Source organism: Clupea harengus, chromosome 4 (genome assembly GCF_900700415.2).
Source record: "Clupea harengus chromosome 4, Ch_v2.0.2, whole genome shotgun sequence".
In the NCBI taxonomy this organism is placed as follows: domain Eukaryota; kingdom Metazoa; phylum Chordata; class Actinopteri; order Clupeiformes; family Clupeidae; genus Clupea; species Clupea harengus.
In genome coordinates this window covers 6,810,117-6,833,509 of record NC_045155.1, presented here as the reverse complement: position 1 = coordinate 6,833,509, position 23,393 = coordinate 6,810,117, and the positions used below count along the sequence as shown (strand labels likewise).

At 42.7% G+C, this 23,393-nt stretch overlaps 2 protein-coding genes across 2 annotated transcripts; both read left to right on the top strand.

Moving 5' to 3' along the window:
- The first annotated feature begins 383 nt into the window (after positions 1-383).
- On the top strand, positions 384-11,938 carry LOC105894477 (glutathione synthetase-like). The gene is made up of 3 exons (XM_042707516.1): positions 384-596; positions 1,223-1,304; positions 11,868-11,938. The coding sequence occupies exons 1-3, from the start codon at positions 420-422 to the stop codon at positions 11,936-11,938; spliced, it is 330 nt and encodes a 109-aa protein (XP_042563450.1). The 5' UTR covers positions 384-419.
- Positions 11,810-22,954, top strand: LOC122128524 (deoxynucleoside triphosphate triphosphohydrolase SAMHD1-like). Its single transcript, XM_042707515.1, has 13 exons — positions 11,810-12,172; positions 12,618-12,778; positions 14,354-14,469; positions 14,796-14,866; positions 15,725-15,850; positions 16,003-16,106; positions 16,322-16,430; positions 16,802-16,893; positions 17,147-17,262; positions 18,178-18,317; positions 22,033-22,122; positions 22,234-22,338; positions 22,691-22,954. Exons 1-13 carry the CDS (start codon positions 12,050-12,052, stop codon positions 22,952-22,954), a joined length of 1,617 nt encoding a protein of 538 aa, XP_042563449.1. The 5' UTR covers positions 11,810-12,049.
- The last annotated feature ends 439 nt before the right edge of the window (positions 22,955-23,393 follow it).

Sequence of the window (23,393 nt, the reverse complement as noted above, 5' to 3'; positions counted from 1 at the left end):
TTATTTTTTAAGTTCCTGGTGCAGGAAGTGGAGGTAAAAACGCCACCCTGCCGCCCTCCTGTTCACACACATCCTGTGGCACTGACTCAGGGTGTTTCACACACACACACACACACACACACACTACACTGACCACAGGGGCTAACTGCCTGCTAATTTTGCGTTTATTTGAATCATTTGTCAGTCCCTCAAAGCTTATTTCACAGTCATAACATACACATCATGCCACTGTCTCTAATTTAACTATAACTACAACTATCTTTATGCTGTTTATAATCTCAAGTAATAGAATGTAGAATGTAGAAATAATAAAATGTACGTTAACATAACTTTTTGTATATTTGACTTGAAATTGGTTCTGCTTGCTGGTGTCATCATGCATCCCGGTCACCATTCTTTAGAGCTGGGAGGTGCGTCTGATGATGGAGAGGTCGCTGGCGGTGAAGTGTCCTGACATCAGCACCCATCTGGCAGGCACCAAGAAGGTGCAGCAGGAGCTGGCCAGGCCTGGTATTCTGGAGCGCTTCCTCCCAGACCAGCCAGAGGTGGTAGCCCAGATCAGGGCCACCTTTACCGGGCTCTACACTCTTGACATGGTCAGCAAACACTTCTCTACAATGTTTGTGTGTGTGTGTGTTTGTGTGTGTGTTTGTGTGTGTGTGTGTGTGTGTGTTAGTTGTGGGCCTTTGGCATTGCGGTTTTGTTAATGGTTTTAAGGTTTTCCAAAAATCATAGTTTAGATTAGATTTCTTTTGACATTTTCTTTTTCAGTTTGTAAAAAGATTTATTTTCCAGAAGAAACATCTCTCTCTATATGGGAGTCTCTAATTTGAAAGCAAGGCTCTGGGGCTTATGGGGGCTTTTTCAAAAATGTAACCATCAAGTGAAGTATAAACCTGCGCTCAGCTGGTACCATCCAGTGATGTCATCCAGTTAATAATGTCAAGGTGTGCACAAAAAAAATGAGAAAATAAAACTTAAATTCATGACAGTCTTCTCGTCCTTAGTGTCTACCTCTAAATGTAACCACCCAAACAAGAAGTTCTGGTATAATGACTTTACTTTTGGTGCTTATGGATCTAAAGATAGATAGATAGATAGATAGATAGATAGATAGATCATCCTTTAACGGCTCTTTGCCTATTGTGAGAACATATTTCACCTAAAGTGGCTAAGTTGGTGATTTTAAAATGGCTCCTTTTCCCCTTGTAACCCCCTCCAGGGTGCGGAAGGAGACGAGACTGTTGCCATGGCTTTGGCCAAGCCTGACCATTATGTTCTGAAAGCCCAAAGAGAAAGAGGAGGTGAGAAACATGCATCCAGAAAGCATAATACTAAGCTTGATCATTCATGCCCACCATACCTCTCTCTTGATCTGCATACTCAGAATTTGAATGTCCCGGGGTGGGTCTCTTTTTCATTCAAAAGGGAACAACATCTATGGCCGAGAAATTTGTCAAGTGCTGGAGGGCATGACGGACAGCTCTGAGAGGACTGCCTACATCCTACGATTTTCTTGTTTGTGATGTTCTACATTTTTTTTTTTTTCTGCAGTGCTGTCTCGGGAACCCTCCTGTCCAAGCAAATAATGTCTTGAATGTATGGGTCTGGAATATGCAAATGTTGTAAATGTTGTCATTTAGTTATTACCACAGGTAATTACTACAGAATATTGGGTAGTATTATGACTCAGGTCATAGAGTCGTAATCTCCCAGAGCGTCACTGTAATCATGTTTCATGTTGTTAGAGTGATAATGAGACAGAGAGTCACTGTAATCATGTTTCATGTTGTTAGAGTGATAATGAGAAAGAGAGTCACTGTAATCATGTTTCATGTTGTTAGAGTGATAATGAGACAGAGTATAAAATAGGGTGATATTTGAATGGAATGAAACCCAAAAAGGACTGTATTCTGGTGTAATGAATAAGTGACAATCGCCACAGGTCTGTCCGGTTAGAACTAGAATGATGTCCCAATGATGACGGATGTAACAAAGTATTTATTGCACACACACACTCAAACCTTGAATGGCAGGATGAACATGAATGACGGTGAAAGTAATCCGTGTAAAGGATTGACAATAGAATGACGATGATGAACTGTGAATATAATTATCCCGTGTAAAGGGACTTATATTCACACCTGAATCCGTGAACTGAATGAAGACGTGAACTGACTGATAGAATCCGTGTAATGAATGCTAGAATTATCCGTGTAAAGGACTTCTAACACACATGAATCCTTGAATGACCGTGTACTGATCCGTGGTTTCTATGAATGATATGAATAACAAATATATACAAATATTAGCAATGATATACAACAAGAATGAATATAGTATACATGATGAATATTACGGCTATGCTGTAAATACGGATCTGTCCCTTTAAATACCGTGCCGTGTAACGGCGAACAGTCCATATCTCCGTAACAAAAGTAACTGGTTGAACTGGCCTCCGGGTGAAATGTGAATGCTACAGATGATGATGATAAATGTAAATAACAGATACTATTTACAATGAAATGAACGGACTAAAGAGCTAAATGACACATATCACAAACACTCACATTCTCAATGACGCACGGCAAGAATGATCGCGAATGTCTCTGAATTGAACTGATGAACTCCCGATGGCTGATGCTCCTCTCCAACTGCAACTGCTTACTTGACCCACACCTTGGCCAGAGTAGGGTCGGCCTTATATAGTGGAGCGGGGGAGTGAGAACAAGTCCAGGCTAGCTCTGAGAAACCCAGCATGGGGTTAACCATCTGGTCAGTGAAATTCCACTGTGCACGAGCCCCACAGACTCCTGGGATCAACTGATAGGCTGACCTCTGATAGGCTGACCTCTGCCGGTCCCCCAGGTCCCGTGAGTGGCCTGCACAGTGGGGTGCCCCAGCTGGATGCAGCCTTTTTAACACAGAGAGTCACTGAAATCATGTTTCATGTTGTTAGATAATGAGCCAGAGAGTCACTGTAATCATGTTTCATGTAGTTAGAGTGATAATGAGCCAGAGAGTCACTGTAATCATGTTTCATGTTGTTAGATAATGAGCCAGAGAGTCACTGTAATCATGTTTCATGTTGTTAGAGTGATAATGAGCCAGAGAGTCACTGAAATCATGTTTCATGTTGTTAGTCATAAAGTGGCAAAGTGCATTTTGTTCCAAAGAAGAAGACATGAGCTCAGACATCTTCACACAAGAGTACCCTCGAATGGACTATTAAGCTCTACGTTGTTGTGAGAAATTAAGTGAATTGGTCATCCAAAGCTGTGATATTTTATTATATCGGTGAGGTCACTATATTTTTCTAATCACACACTTACAAGAGAATGGTTAACTGCTGTATCGATGCATATGCAGATGAATCTGTTACATGTAGTTGCCAGAAGTGCCCTTATATTTGGAAATATTGTAGGTCATTCCGAAGTGTCCCTGGTCTCTTTGTAGAATTTCTATGCAGTTAAAAGTAGGCTACATTATATTTCCAGTGGTCATAGGCAATTATTTGTTTCTGTGGAAAATAGACCAAACATACCTGTTAGTCACCATAAAAGTAGAATTCCCCTATCTATTTTGCTGTTTAACATGACAAGTATATTGTAGATAGCAGTTTAAGGTTCTGACTGAAAAGAACATAGTCAAATAACTGAAGGGACTAACAAGGCACACATTAATGAGAATATTATATATCTGTGTTAGGCTGTATACATGCTGACATTTATTCAAAAAATACTTTTATTAAACCATTTTATTGTCCTCTTTATTCTGTCTCTTGTCTTTCTACTACCATGTCTGTATTTTGTGCCCTGATATTTGTTGGGATATTAGTGGTTTTCAGATGTGTGTACACAAGCAGTGAAGTCCCTTAAGTCCCTTGTCTTTTGTTTATACTCTTCCGCGTTAGATGGCGATAATGTATTGTGATTAAAATAGTCAACATAACGCCAAAGACAAAAATAGCATCGGAGAACGAAAGACTCGACTCATGATTATTCTTTCTTGAGTCCAGGCTCTGCCGGCGGGGACTACAGTGCACCAGCGACAGGTTCCCCAGCGCTTTGCATTATATAAACGTGTCGGTCAGTCTCTCAATACAGCGCCTGACCTGATTAAGTCATGGATGGTGAACGTCCATACAACGAAACCGCGGAAACCCCAGAAAAGCGAGAGCCAAAGCTTTATGGAAGAGAGCCACTGTTGAAAAAAACTCATATCAAATATTTTCAACAGTGGCTCTCTTCCATAAAGCTTTGATTGGTGAAGAACCCGGGCAACAGTTGTTGTATGCAGAGTCTCTCCCATATCAGCCGATGAAGCTTGTAACTCCTGCTGGTTGATAGGTAGTGATAGTGGTTGCTATGGTGGTTGCTAGGTTGTCATTATAGTAGTGGTTGCTAGGTTGTTTCTAGGGTAATTGAAGTGGTTGCTATGCTGGTTGCTAGGGCTTTGCTAGGTAGTCATAGTGGTTGCTATGGTGGTTGCTAGGTTGTCATTAAAGTAGTGGTTGCCAGGTTGTTTCTACAAGTATCCCACAGCAAAGATAGTCTAGACTAGGAAAGGAAGAAAGAAACAGGGTGAGTGGGTAGAGTTCAGCTGCCAATATGCGTAGATGAGAAGCAAAGGTAATGAGGAGCAATGTTTCCACATCCATCAGCATTTGGACCACGCTATAAAAGAGAGAAAAAAAATTGTTAGTAGAAATCAATTTGATAAACACATAAAGGGATACATTTAGGTAGGCAATTAACAGTAGGTAATATGGCAACTTTATCAGTATCAATATAGGCATTAGCAATAGGATATAGAAGGAGAGGGAGAGAGAGAGGTTGCCTGGTCAGGTATATGGGAATTTTATTTGCATTTAGTTTTGTTATTTTATGTTTAGCTGACATGGTGCAAGTGGATCTTAGTTAGGATGGCAGGGATGGGAGGATACAACACGCACTCAACTACAATTTGCATAACTATTTTACATTAAGCAAAGTTGAATGAGGAAAAACTATTACATAACAGTGCCCAACTGGCTGGTGACAGTCGCAACACGCACTCAACTACAATTTGCATAACTATTTTACATTAAGCAAAGTTGAATGAGGAAAAACTATTACAGTGCCCAACTGGCTGGTGACAGTCGCAAGACGCACTCAACTACAATTTGCATAACTATTTTACATTAAGCAAAGTTGAATGAGGAAAAACTATTACATAACAGTGCCCAACTGGCTGGTGACAGTCATAAGACGCACTCAACTACAATTTGCATAACTATTTTACTTTAAGCAAAGTTGAATGAGGAAAAACTATTATTAAGAGGAGACAACATCTCTCTCTCTCTCTCTCTCTCTCTTTCTCTCTCTCTCTTTCTGGCTACGTGCTTAGGTACCAACTCCATTTGCAGCATAGTTTCGTTTTCTGCAACATCCTCTCTGCAAAGTAATCGAAACTTTAGGTTACCAGTGTCGTCGCAACAGCTCATCTTCAAAACTTAAAAATGAACACATAAAAAATGTGAAACACCTAGCAAAGTATGCTTGCTCATATTAATTGTAATTAATTGCATAGGTATACAGAATTTTGACTAATTATCCTTGGCTGACGGACATAGGCTAGTCCTACACCTTCGACCTAGGTTTCACACCGCCCATTGACCATTACTTTATCACTTAACGTCTTCCGCATAAGCCAGGGGTTTTCAACTGGTTTTTTCACAGGGACCACCATTCTGACTAGAAAGTAATCCGTGGCCCACTGATGTGCCTGGGCGCGCGTGTGAGTGTGCGTGCGTGTGTGCGTGTGTCCGTGCGTGTGTGTGTGGAGAGAGGGGAGACCTGTCAGTGTGATATCTGGGCATGGTGAAGTCCACACAGCCTGTCTATTTGTGGCGAAATAGTAGACAGCGACAGTCTCATATAATTCTCTGGTTCAAGCCTTGCCCTATTCTTCAAGTACGCCAGTGTAGAAAAAACCCTCTCACACAGGTAGGTAGTTGAAAGGGCAAAATACACCTCATTGCTTTTGCAGCAAGCTCTGGAAATTATATTTATTATAAATATATTATCCAGAACTTAAGTCATATGAAAATCACGCAACATCTGTTACATGTACTCAATAGGCTTGGCATTCAAGAAAACGTGATGCGTCTCCATATGCCGCAATAGTTTCGACGGCTTCATAGCTTCATTTGACTAATGTTGAACTCACTCAACTAATGTTGAAACACAGTGACACCTACTCTCCTGCTCTGTCTATCATCACTGTAAATCCGTACTTGATGTATTCCTCATTGTATATTGTTTTTCTTTTTTGACTCTGTTTCCCTGTATCCTGTGAAGGTGTAGATTTGTTGGAAGCCTGTCCTTGTCCCTCTGTCGTGGCAGTCTGTCCCTCTGCCACTCTCCTCCATTGGTGCTTTTGACCAGCTAACTCGACGTTAGAATGAAATGTTAGCTAAGGACAGTAGATAACTTCAGTTGTTCACCAAAAGTATTACTTTTTCGACTAAACGTTATAGTACAGGTAGGCTATGCTTTACTGCAGATGCTTGTCAACTTCGCGCGCGAGACTGTACGTTATAAATAATATGCGTATAGCGTGACGTTAGGGACGCAATGCATTAACATTGGCAAAGCACAGGCTACCATAGACTGGATAGATAGGTGCAAGGTTACATTCTGTCAGCGTGAATCTCCTTTATATTATTTTAGACATATTTTTCTTATTTTAGATATTTTTCACGATATTCAAGAGTAATCTGGAAATGTGTTGAAATATCAAAGCGAATTTATAGCTATATATATATTTTTTAATCAACGGTGAACTGATCAACATAGGCTCATGTCGCGGACCCCCTGCAATGCCGTCGCGGACCACCAGGGGGTCATGGACGCCCGGTTGAAAACCCCTGGCATAAGCTATATAATTAATAATAATATAATTGTCAGACTTTAATCGCACAAGCGACACACTGCACACTGCAACATACGTGAATACATGGAGGCGACACAGGACACACACACAGGCCATTTGTGAATTTAGTCTCTGCTTTTATCCCATCCCGGACTGTCCTTCCTCCAGGACCCCAGGAGCAGTGGGCAGCTTTTAAGCGCCCAGGGACCAGGTGAGGTGAACCGTCTGTCTTGGTCAGGGACCGACGAAGAGTGTTCTGTTCTTTTGCATGTTTTTTCTGTTGGGGTTTTTAGTGGAAGAAACCCCTTGTGAACACTGGGAGAACATGCAAACTCCACACACCTGAGGACCTGCCCCCCAGAGCCAACAGCGCACCATGCGGGAATCGAAACCATGACTTTCTTGCTGTGAGGCGGCAGTGCAAGCAGCTGAGCCACCGTGCTATCATATTTACATGGACGTCGAAATCGATCTGGGTTGAGGGGTTTTAAGAAGTCCTCTTTCCCTTATCAACTACCACCCAGCAGTGGCTATGGATAATGAGATAAAGAGAGAGTGAAGAGGGAAAATATTGAAAGAAGGAGAGAAAATGGAGTGAAGCAGAGAGAGAGATGGAGTGTGAGGGAGGATAGAGGACTGTAAAGTCAAATAAGGCTGACAAAAATGTTGAAAAAAGAGTATGAATTGATGGACAGAGTAATTGAAAGAAGAAAGAAAAGAAGAGTGAACAGAAGTGGCTATGGATAATGGGATAAATAGGGAGTGAATATAGTGAAAGAAGTAGAGAAAAATGGAGTGAAGCAGAGAGATATAGTGTGGGAAATAGTAGACTGAGAGGGATAGAGAGAAAGATGGAGCGATGAAGAGAAAAAAAAGTAGACTCTGAAAAGTGTCTCTTACAGTTTTTCTCGATTGCTTACACACATTTAGCGAATCATGGGTCAACTTAATCTAATGCTCACACCTTCTTTGCACAGCAAGAGTCTTCTCTGGCGAATGGGTTAACTATTTCTCATTGCTTTCACACAAATTTCTTTGAGTTTTAACACACTTTTCAAAACAGTTAACACACGAGGACGAGGAAGAGGCCGTGATAGAGATAGAGGGGCCCCTGTCAGGGGACGTGGCATTCGTGTAAGATGCTCTTATGAAATTAGGGCAACAGTCATTGATCACGTAGTCAATCATGACCTCTCCATGAGAGAGGCTGGCCGAAGGGTTCAGCCAAACCTGAGCCGTCATACTGTCGCATCAATTGTTTGTATGTTCGGCAATGACAATGACACTTTGCTGGCCTTTACAGTCAATTTACTGTAGTGTGTTTAATTGTATTTGCACTCTTGGCAACAACCATTTCTATACTTTTGTAAAGTGTGTTGCCACAATACAATGTAGTACTGTAGTTTCACTAAAGTAATTTACAACATATACGGTAGAATACAGAATCAACACACTGGCCCCCTCTGGTGGCAGCGGAAGAAAGTTCACTGCAGAAAAGATTTGACTGCAATACATATTTTTGTGTCAGAATCTTTGCCATTTTGTACACAGTAGAACAAATGTAAATCAATGGTGTTGACAGGTCCTTGTTTAGAATATCTTTTATAGTATTTAGCAATACAAAAACAGAACTACAATATTCTGTATAAAAAATTTCAGATTTCAAATACTTTCTGACAGTATATTCCCTAAGTAAGAGTGGGGGTTGGGGGGGGGGGGGGGGGGGGGTCTGCCGGCCAGTGTCCCTACCAATGCTGAGACCAAACCTACGCCCTTGCATTAGACACCTTTAATTTAGTAATACCAGTTCATCTTTGAATAAAGGCGTATCTAAGAGGCAAAATTACGAGTCTTAGACTTAGACTTCTGTCAGATGTAATACTAAGGGTCCCGTACATATACATCTGAGCCCCAGAGCAACCGCACCTGCTGCACCGCCTATAGTTACGCCCCTGGCTTTGCGTTATATAAACGTGTCGGTCAGTCTCTCAATACAGCGCCAGAATTGATAAAGTCAAGGAAGGTCCAAACAACGAAACCGCCGTCTTAAAAACTTCAGAAAAGCGAGAGCCAATGGCTTCACGTCTGGGAGAAGATTTCATACACTGGGATGTTGAAGACACTTGTTGTTACCTTCGTAATGAGGGACTTGGAGAATGGGAGAGCATATTTAAAGGTGAGTGCTCTGTTTTCACACAAGCATAAAACATTTGTACCAAATTGACTTGATTTCTCTTCAATGTCGAACGAGGCTAAGGTTAATCTGTACAGGGTTGTCTTTAGGTTAAGGTAGCCTTCTTGAATTGGCCATTATCGGTCAGTTCTTTTTCAACTTTGTCCAAATAAGTGAGCTAGTTTGCATCTGTGGCTTAAAGCAGCGTTTCTATAAGTGTGGGGCGCAGAGGCGTGACAGGTGGGGAGATGGACGAGATGAACGGGAGATTTTCCCGTTGCAATGCGTTCCTTTATAGACAATTCCAATCATACACCCCCATTGCACTAAACAACCACACTCAAACAAAGAAATATTGTATTAATTAGCGTATTAAGTATTGTATTGTATTAATTAGCCTGTTGTTAACCTTTCCTGCTAGTCGTAGTCGACAATATTTTACTGGATACAAATTTTCAGATTTCAAATACTTTCTGACAGTATATTCCTTAAGTAAGAGTGCTCAGTACAAAACCCAAATTGTAGTATGTTGTCAATAGGGATGGAAATCGAGAACCGGTTCTTGTCAAGAAACGGTTCCCAGTGGACCGATTCCTTGGAATCGTTAGCCAAAATCCTTTTCGATTCCGCTATCAATACGTAAAAAAAAAAATATATTAATTTTTCGATTTTTTTCCGATTCCGCTATATATGCCTTAAAAAATGATTCATTTTTAGATTTTTTAAATTTTTTATTCCGGTATCGATGTAAGTGCAGTTTAGATATGTCACGCGCATGCAGCTTTGTTTTGTTTTAGACTGCAGCCAACATGGCGTCTAGGCAGAGGCGTTCAAAAGTGTGGTTATATTTCACGCAAAAAGACGACCACAGGGCCACTTGCAGTGCTTGCAAAACGTCTCTTTCGTCAAAGGGGGGGGGGGGGGGGGGGAACTACCATTACTCCGAAACATTTGTCCATACTGCATTCAATAACTTTGCAGGAATGTCGCGTTTTTTGAGCGCTATGGAGTGAAGATAACATTAATGACGTTAGCGCTTCATCTGTTAATATTGAAGGTAAACTCTAACAGTCTGTTGTGTTAGTGCCATTTGTTTCATTGTGTAAACCAGCTTTCACTTTTTGTTTATGTCAGTTTTATTTTTAGTTCAAGGTGAATACACTTGTAAAAAAAAAAAAAAAATAGCACTGTAATTGGCATGTTCAAATATTATTTAGCACAGTGGTTCTCAAACTCTGGTATATCAAGGTCACCTAAACTGCCACAAATTAGACCAGGGAGGGATCCCTATTTGATAAGACTATTTTCCAGACTCCCCCATCTGATGAGATTTTTGAGTTTAGATGTTTTATTACAAAAATTGTATGAAACCCATTACCAAATCAGTCATACATTCTGTTACTTATGGTTGGAATTATAGTAAAAACTAATTTGTTGGGACCCCCTGGCACCCCATCACGGAAAAGGATCCCGAGGCTATGGGTCTCTGGACCCTACTTTGAGAGTTTGTTGACCTATTCTTAGGTTTGTTTTTGGTTATTTAAAACATGTAAATGTATACATACATACTGTATATGCTGTGCATCGTCTATTCAGAGAATATTATATAAAAGAAAATTAATGTAAATAAACTCGTTTGTACTATTGTTTTTCCTTGCCCAAAAATAATCGATAAGAGAATCGATAAGGAATCAAATCGATAAGAAAGAATCATTATGGAATCGGAATCGTTAAAATCTTATCAATTCACATCCCTAAGTTGTCAGTGGTAAAATAGTCAATACTGTGAGGGTGTTGCACAAAAGTTGAAGTGATGGTTTCAGAGGTTGATATTGATAGCTGTAGTTTGAATTTTGTTATCCATTGTTAAATAAATGAGAAAACATACATTTTTAATTGAGAACAAATTGTAGGTTTTGATGTAAAAGTTTGGTTTTGATGGGTGTGTGATAAGTTTTGAGGAGGTGGTGTCATTCTGCAAACATCATATAGTGTTTTGGTCATTTCATCTTCTGTTAGGGCTGTGTGTGAGCTGTTGAGCAGTGAATGGAAAAATGTGCCAAAGCAATCGAGAAAAACTGTAACGTTTGCTTACTTTATCCAGCGTCAATCGGTTGATCATCTTAGCTGACAGCTGAGTTTTACATCCTGTGCCATACAAATACATGTACTTTAGGCATATTGCAACAGTTTTGCTGGAGACACTCTACCGATGAACAGTTTGGAGTCTTAGATTAATGTGATAACTCTAAAAGTTATGGCAGTGTTTTTTTTTTTTTTTTACTCAGTAACGGATGTGATTTCCAATGTAGCGAAGTACAATACTTCAGTCAAAATCTACTTAAGTAAAAGTAAAATTAGGTGACGGCATAGCTGTGTGATTGCCTTGGGAATGGCCGATGGATCTAACTGATAATTGCATTTTGGGGAATACTCAGAGACACAAGAACATCCAGGCAGCATAATATACTTTCCCAGCGTGTGTTTTCACACTGTGGACTGATGGGATCATGTTGGACTATCACCTAGTCTAATTCAGCAGACAAATCCACCTGGAAGCTTCAGAGCTGTTGGAGTACCTCAGTTCAATTAACTGATAAAACTAATGAATTGCCTCGTAAGCTGCCTGTTTCCCACACAAATGTATGTGCCTTATGTGTTGTTATTTTCTCTTACAGCTGGCCCCAAATATGTTGTCAAAACAGATGAAATGCTCAGTCATACCTATCAAACCTGATCAACTAATTTCTCACAATGTGCCCACATTGTTTCTCTGCAGAACAACAGATCACAGGGCTGGTGTTGCGCAACCTCACAGAGACGGATCTGGATAAGATTGGAATTGGGTGAGTATGGGTGGGATCGGACAGAGGGTGCTTTTTACAGACTAGACTAGAACACATTACTCTTGACTAATTTGTCCACATCTAGATTGATACAGAGTGGGTTGGATTGAGATGAATGGGACTGGGTGGAAGCTTTTGTCACTGTGATTTTGGTTCCTCTTTTAGACCTCTGGGGAAACGCAGGCAGATTATCCACAGCCTGGATAAACTATGGCACATCAAAGACGCGCCTATGAAGGTATGTTGGGGACATGTAACACTTGAGTAACACTGTATTGCACCCTCATTCCAAATATCAACACTCTCTTTTTATGACTCTTTCTCTCTTTGACTGACTCACACTTGTTTTTAGATTCAGTGGCATGTAGAATTATTCATCCCTCCCTGAACTCTCTCTCTCTTTCTTTCTCTCTTTCTCTCCCTCGCTCTCTCTGAGTCAAGTGGGTTTGCATGTAAACCGGGAGTGTCTTGTCTCCCCCAGGTCTTCAATGACATCACAGACATGCCTACGAAGATATGTGGGGACATCTTATTGGCTGTGTTGCTATATAATTATTATTATTCCAAATGTCAACACTATCTTTTTATGACTCTCTCTCTTTCTCTCTTTGACTGACTCTCAGTGGGTTGTACGTTTAGTGGCATGTAGATGTATTTCTCTCTCTTTCTCTCTCTCTCTCCAGGTCTTCAACGACCCCATCCACGGCCACATTGAGATGCACCCTCTCCTGGTGCACATCATAGACACTCCTCAGTTCCAGAGGCTCCGCTACATCAAGCAGCTGGGTGGGGCCTACCTGGTGTTCCCAGGGGCATCCCACACCCGCTTTGAACACTCTCTCGGGTGTGTGTGTGTGTGTGTGTGTGTGTGTGTGTGTGTGTGTCACAGCCTGACTCAAAGCTGTCAACTCAATGGGAGACGGACGAGGGATGAACGAAGTTACAACAATTTATTTACAAAGATAATGAAATAAAGATAAGTCAAAACGCAGCCGTCTGCAACAGGGAAGGGATCTCTCTCGGGAACTGGAGAAGGAGTCCTGATATAGGCCAGAGCCAAACCGGGCACAGGTGTAACTCATCAGCCTGATGTGGAAACCTGGAAAAGAACCAGCAAGAGGGAAAAGACCCCTAGTGGCGTGGAGGGGTCGTCACAGTGTGTGTGTGTGTGTGTGTGTGTGTGTGTGTGTGTGTGTGTGTGTGTGTGTGTGTGTGTGAGAGTGTGTGTGTGTGTGTGAGTGTGTGTGTGTGTGTGTGTGTGTGTGTGTGTGTGTGTGTGTGTGTGAAAGATGAAAAGCAAAGGGAGAAGAATAAGGAGGTCTAAAGTGAAAAGCCTGGTCTCTTGACCTACCTGGTGTTCCCTTGGGCGTCCCACAACCATTTGGAACACTCTGTTGGGTGTGTGTTTGAATGACAGAGAGCCAGAGATAGAGAGTGAGAGAGAGAGAAAGAGAGAGAGAGAGCAAGAGAGGGAGCACCAGAGAGAGGGAGCGCCAGAGAGAGAGAGAGCAAGAGAGAGTCAGAGAGAGGGAGCGCCAGAGAGAGAGGTGCAGGTGTTGTTAGATTAAGGTGTTTTTCATATACTTTCAACTCATATGAATTCCTCCCCCACAAGAATGTATCACATTCTCGCCACCTTCATTAACACACAAATGGTCAGCAAGACCCTTCCTGTCTGCAGACATTCACACCTTTTCATACCCCATGCCCAGAATGCACCCAACCTACACCGTGAACCAGACCACAGGCACACCCATTATGCGAAGTTGTGTGTTCTATTAACTATAACTGAAATATAACTTGTATACTGAGTGTGTTGTGTTGAAGAAAGAATTCCGCGTAGAGACACCGACCGCTACGAGTGGTGAGAGAATGGAGCAAGGAGAATTGAGGAGACATCGCGGCTGGTGAAGACAAGGCCAACCAGAAGCTACAATATGGACCATATCTCCTAATCTCTCCTTCTCTCTATCCATCGTAGCGTGTTGTGTGTGCTCTAAGTCTGTTACGTAGAATAAACCGACATCGACCATCAGACCGACATTTCATCGAGTTCTTTGCTAGAATAACGCAACCGCAACTAATGTCGGAGCTAACATTGAAGTCTGTTATATTATAGTATAACAGTGGTGTTTTCACAGGAAATCTGTTTAGCTTTCCACCCAGACCATTGATATCTTTCAGTGTTTACACTAAATGCTGCTTTTCTGAAACTGAAACTCAAAGTAATATGTACCCTAAGCTCAAACCATATCTGTATGGCCTTGGGAGCAATACAGCACTAGCCATGTTTTGGCCTAAAGGAGTTAAGTTTAAAACTGCAGTAATTATAGGATAAACTGGATAAAATGCTCTTGTTGTATATTTTGTGAGTAGATTTTCTTCCATGGTGATATGACATTGTGTATGCATCCTACAGGGTCGGGTATCTGGCTGGTAAGCTGGTCCAAGTCCTGAAAGAACGGCAACCTGAGCTGCTCATAACCAGGCAGGATATCCTGTGTGTGCAGATTGCAGGCCTGTGCCATGACTTGGGTAAGTGTGTCACAAGTTTACAAGCGCGCTAGAGAAAGCTACCGTGGACCACTGCACACCCTCACTCAGACCCAAACGCACCAGACTTGGCCTCTCGGCACAGATGCTTTACAGGTCTATACTCAGCGTTTGTTGGATAAGGGGGGGGGTCATGTTGTTGCCTATGTTCCTTGTCAAGGAAGGAGGAGGATTAGGTGGGGGTCTACCCTTAAGCTAGGAAACAGTCTTTCTTTCACTGATATTTAGTTTCGACTGTCAGTGCAAAGGACATTTATATGCTTTTTACCCTGAAAATATCTGTTTATGTTTTTAAAATGTGTATGCAGGACATGGGCCGTTCTCTCACTTGTACGATGGAATATTCCTCCCCAAAGTTCGCCCAGAAAAAGAGTGGAGGGTAAATGAATGCATCCAGAAGGTCTTCCTTCATCTGATTAGAACAAATTGCTGACAACACCAAAGTCATGTGTTTCCTTGCTAGGACACACACACACACGCACACACGCGCACACACACTGATAATCCAGTACTATAAGGTCCCCACCCAGCTGCTTGATGAGTGAATGTAATGTGATGGGAGCAGTGTTCTCTGGCCTTGGGCTAATGGTATGTTCATGAGGGCAGTCTCCTTGGCAAAAACATATTTGCACAGATCTGAAGTTACTCACCAGTCAGTTTAAGAATACCTGAGAACTGAGTTTTAGATGCTGTTTAGGCTATGTAGAACGCCTGGTAAAAAGTGTTGCAAACTGTTCGCAGTTGTCACCTGACATGAGGCCCTTTGCAACACATGTAACTTTAGGACTCCGCTTTAAATGTAAGCAGAAAATACCTGCAAAAGCACTGCCAATGTTTGACACGTTTTATTTGACCTACTAGGCACACAAATACAAAAACTGGATTAAAATTAAAGTAAAGTACAGTACTGGTCTGGGTCCTCCTCCACTCGTTAAGGAGGAGAGGGTGTGAGTGACTGGGTCCTTCTCCAATCATTAAGGAGAGGGTGTGAGTGACTGGGCACGTCACCAGTACCATGCACGTCTGACACAGGAATCCACAGGGGAAAGGGTCAGTTGATTAACTACGTTTTATCACCACCTCTGGTGAAGGCATCTGGAAAGATAAGCACACTTAGACGGCCATAAAATGTAACTGTGTGTGTGTGTGTGTGTTTGGGTACGTACATGTGAATAAATACACGTGTGTGTGTGTGTGTGTGTATGTGTGTGTGTGTGTGTGTGTGTGTCCTCTGCAGCATGAGGAGGCCTCTGTGCAGATGTTTGACCACCTGGTGAGGGAGAATAAACTGGAGGTGGTGATGCAGGATCATGGCCTGACCCTCCCCGATGACGTGGAGTTCATTAAGGACCTGATCGACCCTGTGAGTTAATATGGCAACCCTGTCCAAAAGAGGAGGGAAGAGAACAAAGGAGGCAGAAATAGTAGTGAGTGTTCAAGAAATCCAATTTGTGTGTGTGTGTGTGTGTGTGTGTGTGTGTGTGTGTGTGTGTGTGTGTGTGTTTTCTTTTTAAGAAGTTGCCCTCCAAAGGCAGGCCTGAGGAAAAGTCCTTCCTGTATGAGATTGTGGCCAACAAAAGGAATGGCATCGATGTGGACAAGTGGGACTACTTTGCGAGGTTCGGCAGCGTGTTAGGCAGTCATTGTCTTCTAATCTGTGCAATTAAGGATAAAAAGACATTTTGCTCTCTGTCTGTAGCTCAGAACCTTTTATATCTTTTCTTTGGGGATCCCTGGCCCAGATTATGTATCTATGGCTCCATTGAACTAGTGCTCTAATTGACTGAAAATATGACGTGTGTGTGTGTGTGTGTGTGTGTGTGCGTGCTCACAGGGACTGTTACCACCTTGGCATCAAGAACAGCTTTGATTACCAGCGCATCCTGAGATTTTCCCGCGTGTGTGATGTCGAGGGGAAGAAGAGCATTTGCATCAGAGAAAAGGTTCTCGTTCCAGGATAATTTCCTGTTTCAGGGCTCTTGCAATTAGATGTCACCAGATTAGATCAGATAGGCTAACATAAATTCTAGTTGCCAACCATAGGTGTTGGGTATGAGAACATATTGGCCTTTGTTGATTTCTGTAAGCTTCCATTTCTGAACCTACCGGTGTGCAGTTTCTTTAGTCCATATAATTCAAGAGCAAATCTTTAGTTAGAAGTTGGTTTTACAAAACATTAGTTTTGTTGGGCAGTCCACAAACAGCTAGCCTGTCTAAAGTTAATCCTGTTTTCTAGCAACGCAAAGGTTGGCTCTCATGATTGAATTCCTGTTGGTATTTGTATTAATCCGTTTACTGTATTGTTCTTGTGCAGGAGGTATGGAACATGTATGACATGTTCCACACGCGGAGCGGCCTTCATCGCAGAGCATACCAGCACAAGGTCGTCAAAATCATTAATACCATGTAAGTGCTTTAAGGCCCATATCATATCAAATCACTGATTAGGAAGATTATTTATTTTGAAACAGGCATTTAGCCAAGTGCATTCATCCAAAGGTTATAACAGTTTTGCCCAGTATTTGTTTGTTTGTTATTGTATTTCTTCTGCTACAGTATTGTTGTGCTGTTTTTAGCAAATAGTGTGACTGGAAACACACCATTAATGTGTTGCCTTGTCTTTTAATCTCAGTATTCTTGTGTTGCATCATTTGGTCAGGATTGCAGATGCCCTGGTGAAGGCACACCCCTACATTAAGATCAAGGGCTCAGGAGGGAAGATGCTCCCTCTCTCCAAAGCCATAGATGACATGGAGGCCTACACCAATCTCACAGGTAACGGTGGGTGTCCACGGCACGCGTTATCGTGCTGCTCTAATTGGGATAGAATGCATGCGATTTGCTGCATACTGAGGAAAAAAAATCGTGTTTGCTGCCTGCAGAAAGTTGGTTATTCTTTAACTTTATGCAAATGAGAGCGATTTGCTGCATGCTGAGAGCCAATCAGTTCGGCGTGTGTGTGATTTGGAGGCCAACGTAGCTCATAGGGGCGGGAGTAATCAAAAATATCGAAACAAGATGGCAGAGTCTCGGGACTCTGTTACTGGGAAATATTTTATGTGAATAAAGGTTATCTACACGGCTTTTTATATGTCTAATCGACTCGGTTTGTTGTTTATATGCTACACGAATGCTGTGAGGTCAAACAGAATATTGTAGGTCTTGAACTGAAGCTCTGGACTATTACTGTTAGCTTGCCGCTAACACTTTAACCGAAAACCCATTGGAAACACATAGTCGCTAGCTAGTTAGCTGCTAAATAAGTTACATAACGTTTTTGTGATTTAACTGGCTGCTATATAAGAATTAGATAGAATAAATTAACAAATTATGAATCAGCCCATGACTGACTGCCGCAACATCTATCATTATTTTTTGGTGAGTGCACAAGCTAATGTGCTACATTAGCGCAGCACTGCACCTGAACTTGCTTCTTGAACTTTGCTACAGCCAGTGATTTTTCTGTCCACGCCCCCCAGGCGACTTTACGCATGCGATTTAACGCATGTAATTTGTGCCGTGGACACCCACCGTAAGTTGGCGGCCCACGGGCGACCTGTTAGGCACTGGCTCGATCCAAATGCTTGTTTTTCTTGAGGTGAACTGGTTTGTGTGTACATGTGTACAAATATTTTTACAGTGCTTAGTTTCTCTTAATTTCCCCTTTGTGTGTGTGTGTGTGTGTGTCAGACCACGTTTTTCTGCAGATCCTCTACTCGTACTCTGATGAGTTGGCGGGAGCTCGGGAGATCCTCCAGAACATCATCTGCCGGCGCTTGTATAAGTGTGTGGGTGAGATCAGACCCACCACTCACGTGGACGTGTCCCAGGTAAGTACTCACACACACAAACTCACAGAGCTGGACAGGAGAGCGCAGGCTTTATTTTAAATGTTAATGGATCATAATAACAATAATAATAATAAACTTTATTTGTATATGATGTACTCTTCCCTGAAGTTCGATAGGTCGAGCATGTTTATAACCCTAAATGATAACACTTATGAAATATGCAAACTTGAATGCAAGCACTTGAATATGTACCCGTTAACTGCTAGGATGTTTTTAAAGATGATTGCGACTAAAGCCTTTGCTGAAAATGGTCTTTCCCCCCCTTCGTTTTATCCCTAGGCTGATTTGTGGAGCCCTAGAGATAAATGTGATCACTTTAGTTGGACTTGGTCATTGGTGGTATTCTGAGTGGGACACAATAGTCATGGCATACACTTGTATAGGCATAAACCCCATTCTTGTTTTGTAGGGAGTGAAGACATGTCAAGCTACGCTGTGCTTGTCGCTAGTCACTGCGTCAGTGGAGCTGGCAGACCAGAGTATGGCTTATCAGGGCATTAAGAGCAGGCATGGAGGCATGTATGTGGCCTCAGGGTCCTGGAGGCGTACAGGTCCTGGCGAGATTCAATTCAATTCAATTCAATTTTATTTATATAGCGCCATAACAATACAATTGTCTCTAGGCGCTTTACAGAGCCCAGAACCTGAACCCCCTTAGTGCAAGCACATTGGCAACACGGGCAAGAAAAAACTCCCTGTTAGTCAGGAAGGAACCTTAAGCAGAACCACGGCACATAAGGGGGGACCCATCTGCTTGAGGTCGGCCGGGTGGAGATAGGAAGGGGGGATGGGGGGAGGGTTGTGTGGCAGAAGGGGATGGGAAACAACAGGTGTTGTACATATCCTGCAATTGGTAGGTGTACATAATATATATACAGACATCCGGTGGTAAATACATGATACAAACAAGACCAGTTTAGTGGGTATACACTGTGCTCAAAGGTTTACTGTTACAGGGGTAAGGGGAGTAGGAACAGAGAAACATGTTGATGGTGGCAATATTATATAATGTATATAAATGCTAGCATAGGGTATGAGGTAGAGTAAGTGTACGGCAGTGCGGTGGCGGTGGGTGCAATTGGCAGAGGGTTTCTACGGGTAGACCGGGTGGAGAGATTACAGCAGCGTCCCATAGCGAAGATAGTCTGGATTAGGAGAAAAAGAAAAAGAACAGAGTGAGTGGGTAGAGTTTGGCTGTCCATATGCGTAGTTGAGGAGTAGTGGGGGTGAGGAGCAATGTTTCCACTTCTATCAGCAATTGGAACATGCTACAAGGGAGAGAGAACATTTTTGTTAGTAGACATTTCAGAAACAGATAAGGAGATACCTTTGGGTAGTAGATTTACAGTAGGCAATATGGCCATTTTATCAGTATTATTAAAAACATTAGCAATGTGATATGAGAGGAGAGGGAGGGAGAGAGAGAGCGAGAGAGAGAGGGAGAGGGGCTGCCTGGCTAGGTGTAAGGGAATATTATTTAATATATTATTTAGATTTTAGTCCAGTTTAGTTGATTAGATTATGATGATGGCAATCACCTTCTCAGCAGAACGAATGATATGCTTTAGTCTGCCTTTGTCATTGGCAGTGGCAGCAGCATACCAGATGGTGATGGAGGAGGTAAGGATGGACTCAATGATGGAGGTGTAGAAGTGCACCATCATTGTCTTTGGCAGGTTGAACTTCTTCAGCTGACGCAGGAAGTACATCCTCTGTTGAGCTTTTTTGGTGAGGGAGCTGATGTCCTGGGACATCATGGTGCTCAGGAAGCATCATGAAAGGATCTCCTTGTGATGATGTTCCTGCCTCACACACACCACTTCCTGTCTCGTTCAGAGTTCAAGCTGTTTGACTGGGCTGTTGCTGCCATTTCTTTGTTAATATGTCCTCATCAGTCTGGTCCCTGCCCACGCATTCCTTTCATGTTTGGGTCAGAGGCTGGTGGTCCACAGCCAGACAGTCAACTGAATGAATACAAAACTATGGCAAATTATGTATAAGCCAGAGTAGGAAGCTTTTGGACGATCTAAGCAATCTACCTACCTAACGCTTTACAAACACCAACAGCACAGTTGGCGCTGGTAGAGTGCTTGCTAGCATGCTAACATGTGTCTTTTGGTGATGTGTATCTGCCCGTGTTGTGCTATGTATGCTACCAGTACAAGTTGCCTATAAAACATCGTTCAAAAAGTGGCAAATTGTTGCATACAGTTGCTTTAATACTGAATCTGAGGAAAATGTTGTATTCAAAATTGGATATTTTTTCTATTTAATATTGGAAGGAAAGAGAGGGAAAAAAACGAGCTGCTCTGGTAATGTAGACGTACCATGTGGTGTTGGATATGAAAAACAGATATTGGACTCAAGTGGTATAAATATCAATAATATATAGTATAAAATATAATATGGTATATTATTATATGGCAATGATAGTAAGAGCGTTCTGATTTGGCTAAAGCGTGGTTATGCCTCCTGTGTAGCACCCGCTCAGGGGCCTCAGCAGGCGATACGGAATTGCGTATTGCCTTCCGACTATAATTTTCTGTGAGAAGACTTGAGAGCTAACAAAACAAATTTTTTTCTATTTACAATTACCATTTCTTTTCATTTACAAAATGAGCAAAAGTGAACACTCTGATAGTGAGTTTTACTCTCCAGATGAACAAGAAATAGTTATAACAGGAGTCCATACATATAGATCAGTCGTTCTCAAAGTGTGGTCCGCGGACCACTGGTGGTCCGCAAGTGCCCCGTAGTGGTCCGCGACGGCCACAAGTAAATGATTGCGACATTTCTAACATACAACTCAGAACGAAGAGAACACAGTCAGTAGAAACCTAATCTATTAAAGAGTAGCCTAATCTATTAAGAAGGTCATGGATCGGTGGCTTAAGACAGGGACAATGAAAAGAAAAATTAAATGAGAATGCCTCTGACACAGACAAGGAGAAGGGTCACTCCCGCCGCGGAGCTGCATTCAAACAGCATTTTTTTTCTCCCGCTGCGGAGACAGCAAGATGATAACTTTATTCTGTGTTGTGTGACGTTGGATAATGACAACTCATAATTATGAAAAGTTGACTACTAGGATGGCTATATTAATGCCAGTCGGCTAGCCTACGGTTGGTAGTGAATTACTGCGGTCGCGTGGTCGGTATGCGCATCGTTGTGTTTATTGGTGTTTAGTGATACATTGGCGTGTCTGAGTGTGTGATGGGAGTATGAGGCTGTGAGCGAACTATAGTTTGTAACTTAAACAAGTCACGCATGGAGCAGGGTTCCAGATGCTTTGCCTAGCGCATTGTCATATCTATAACTAGCCTACCGATAAAAAAGGAGTGTCCACCCGTGAAAATCATGTGCCGCTATCAATTGTCTGGTGCCAGGTCTGGGTAGGAGGCCTGTTGTTCCGGGGATATACTATTTAGTTAGATGGTCCGCAAGTTTTTTTTTATTGGCTAAGTGGTCCTTGGCCTGAAAAAGTTTGAGAAACACTGATATAGATGTATTTGAATAAAATGTTATTACAGTCCCTGTTGATGTAATGGTCAGGCTTCCGAATACTTTTGTCCATATAGTGTACATACTGGAAAATGTTGAAAACATCTGCTGAATGCTGAATGCTGTGTGTGTGTGTGTGTGTGTGTGTGTGTGTGTGTGTGTGTGCACGTACGTGTGTGCGTGGCCTTCTCAGGATAAGCTGAAGGAGTTGGCTGAAAACGTAGCCAGCTCCAAACCCAGTGATGAAGATGTGGTCTTGACGAGCGAGGACTTTGTTGTCAATGTAAGCCAACGCTCCAGCCCTCTGGGCACTTTCCTCTTTGGAGTTACTCCGAGCCGGCGGTGTGCTATTAACATGAACCTGCTGCTTTTGCTTCTGCTCCTGCTCCTGCAGGTCATCTCCTTGGACTACAGCATGAAGGACAAGGACCCCATCAACAACGTCCACTTCTACCGCAAAAACGACCCGACCAAGGCCATCAAGTTCAGCAGGCATGAGGTGCCTTTCTATTCTAAACTGAAAAAGACATTTCATTGCGCCTTGTGATATACCCAAATCTCTTCTCTAAATATGCCTCTTAATGTGAGTACTGTGTGTGTGTCTGTCAGTGTGTGTGTGTGTGTGTGTGTGTCTGTCTGTCTGTCTGTCTGTCTGTCTGTCTGTCTGTGTTTATATATATGTGTGTGTGTCTATATATATAGATGTGTGTGTGTGTGTGTTTGTGTGTTCTGAACCATGTGTTTTCGTCCCTAAAGCATCACCCAAACGGTCACTTCTATTTCTTCAAGTGTCTCTTCTGTCGTGGAATGTTAAGATGACTCTTGTGTTGCCATGCCGACGGCCCTGACAGGTGTCCAAGATGCTGCCTGAGAAGTTTGAGGAGCAGCTGATCTTTGTGTACTACAAGGGCCGGGACAAGCCCCGGGACAAGCGCCTGGAGGAGCCTCTAGAGGAGCGCCGTCTGGAGGAGTGTCTGGAGGAGCGCCGTCTGGAGGAGCGCCGTCTGGAGGAGCGCCATCTGGAGGAGCGCCGTCTGGAGGAGCGCCGTCTGGAGGAGCGCCGTCTGGAGGCCGCCAAGCAGTACTTTAAAGAGTGGCGCAAAACCCAGCCTTAGGTACAGCAGGAGCAGCCAGCTATCCACACACACACACACACACACACCTGCTCATGATCTTAACCCTGGCTCAGCCATCCTCTCTTTCACCCTCTCTTCTTTCTCTTCCTTCCCTCATTAAGCCAACAGCACCTCTGAAGCCCCAACCGGACACACACACACACACACACACACACACACACACTCCTTTGCTCAGGCCTCAACCTGTCCCCACATCCTCCGCTTCGCCTTCCCTTTCCCCAACGCAACACCTCACACTATGAACTCACCCCATCCGCTCTTGTCCATTCTGTTTTCTCAGTTATGATGTGATGTGATGTGAAGTAATTTGGCTCCATTCCTCCTGTGTTGAGAGCAATGTTGTGCACTGACAGTAGGCTGGGTGACACCTTGCAGAACTGGATATGCTGCCATAGTTTTTACCCACTAAATTGTCTTG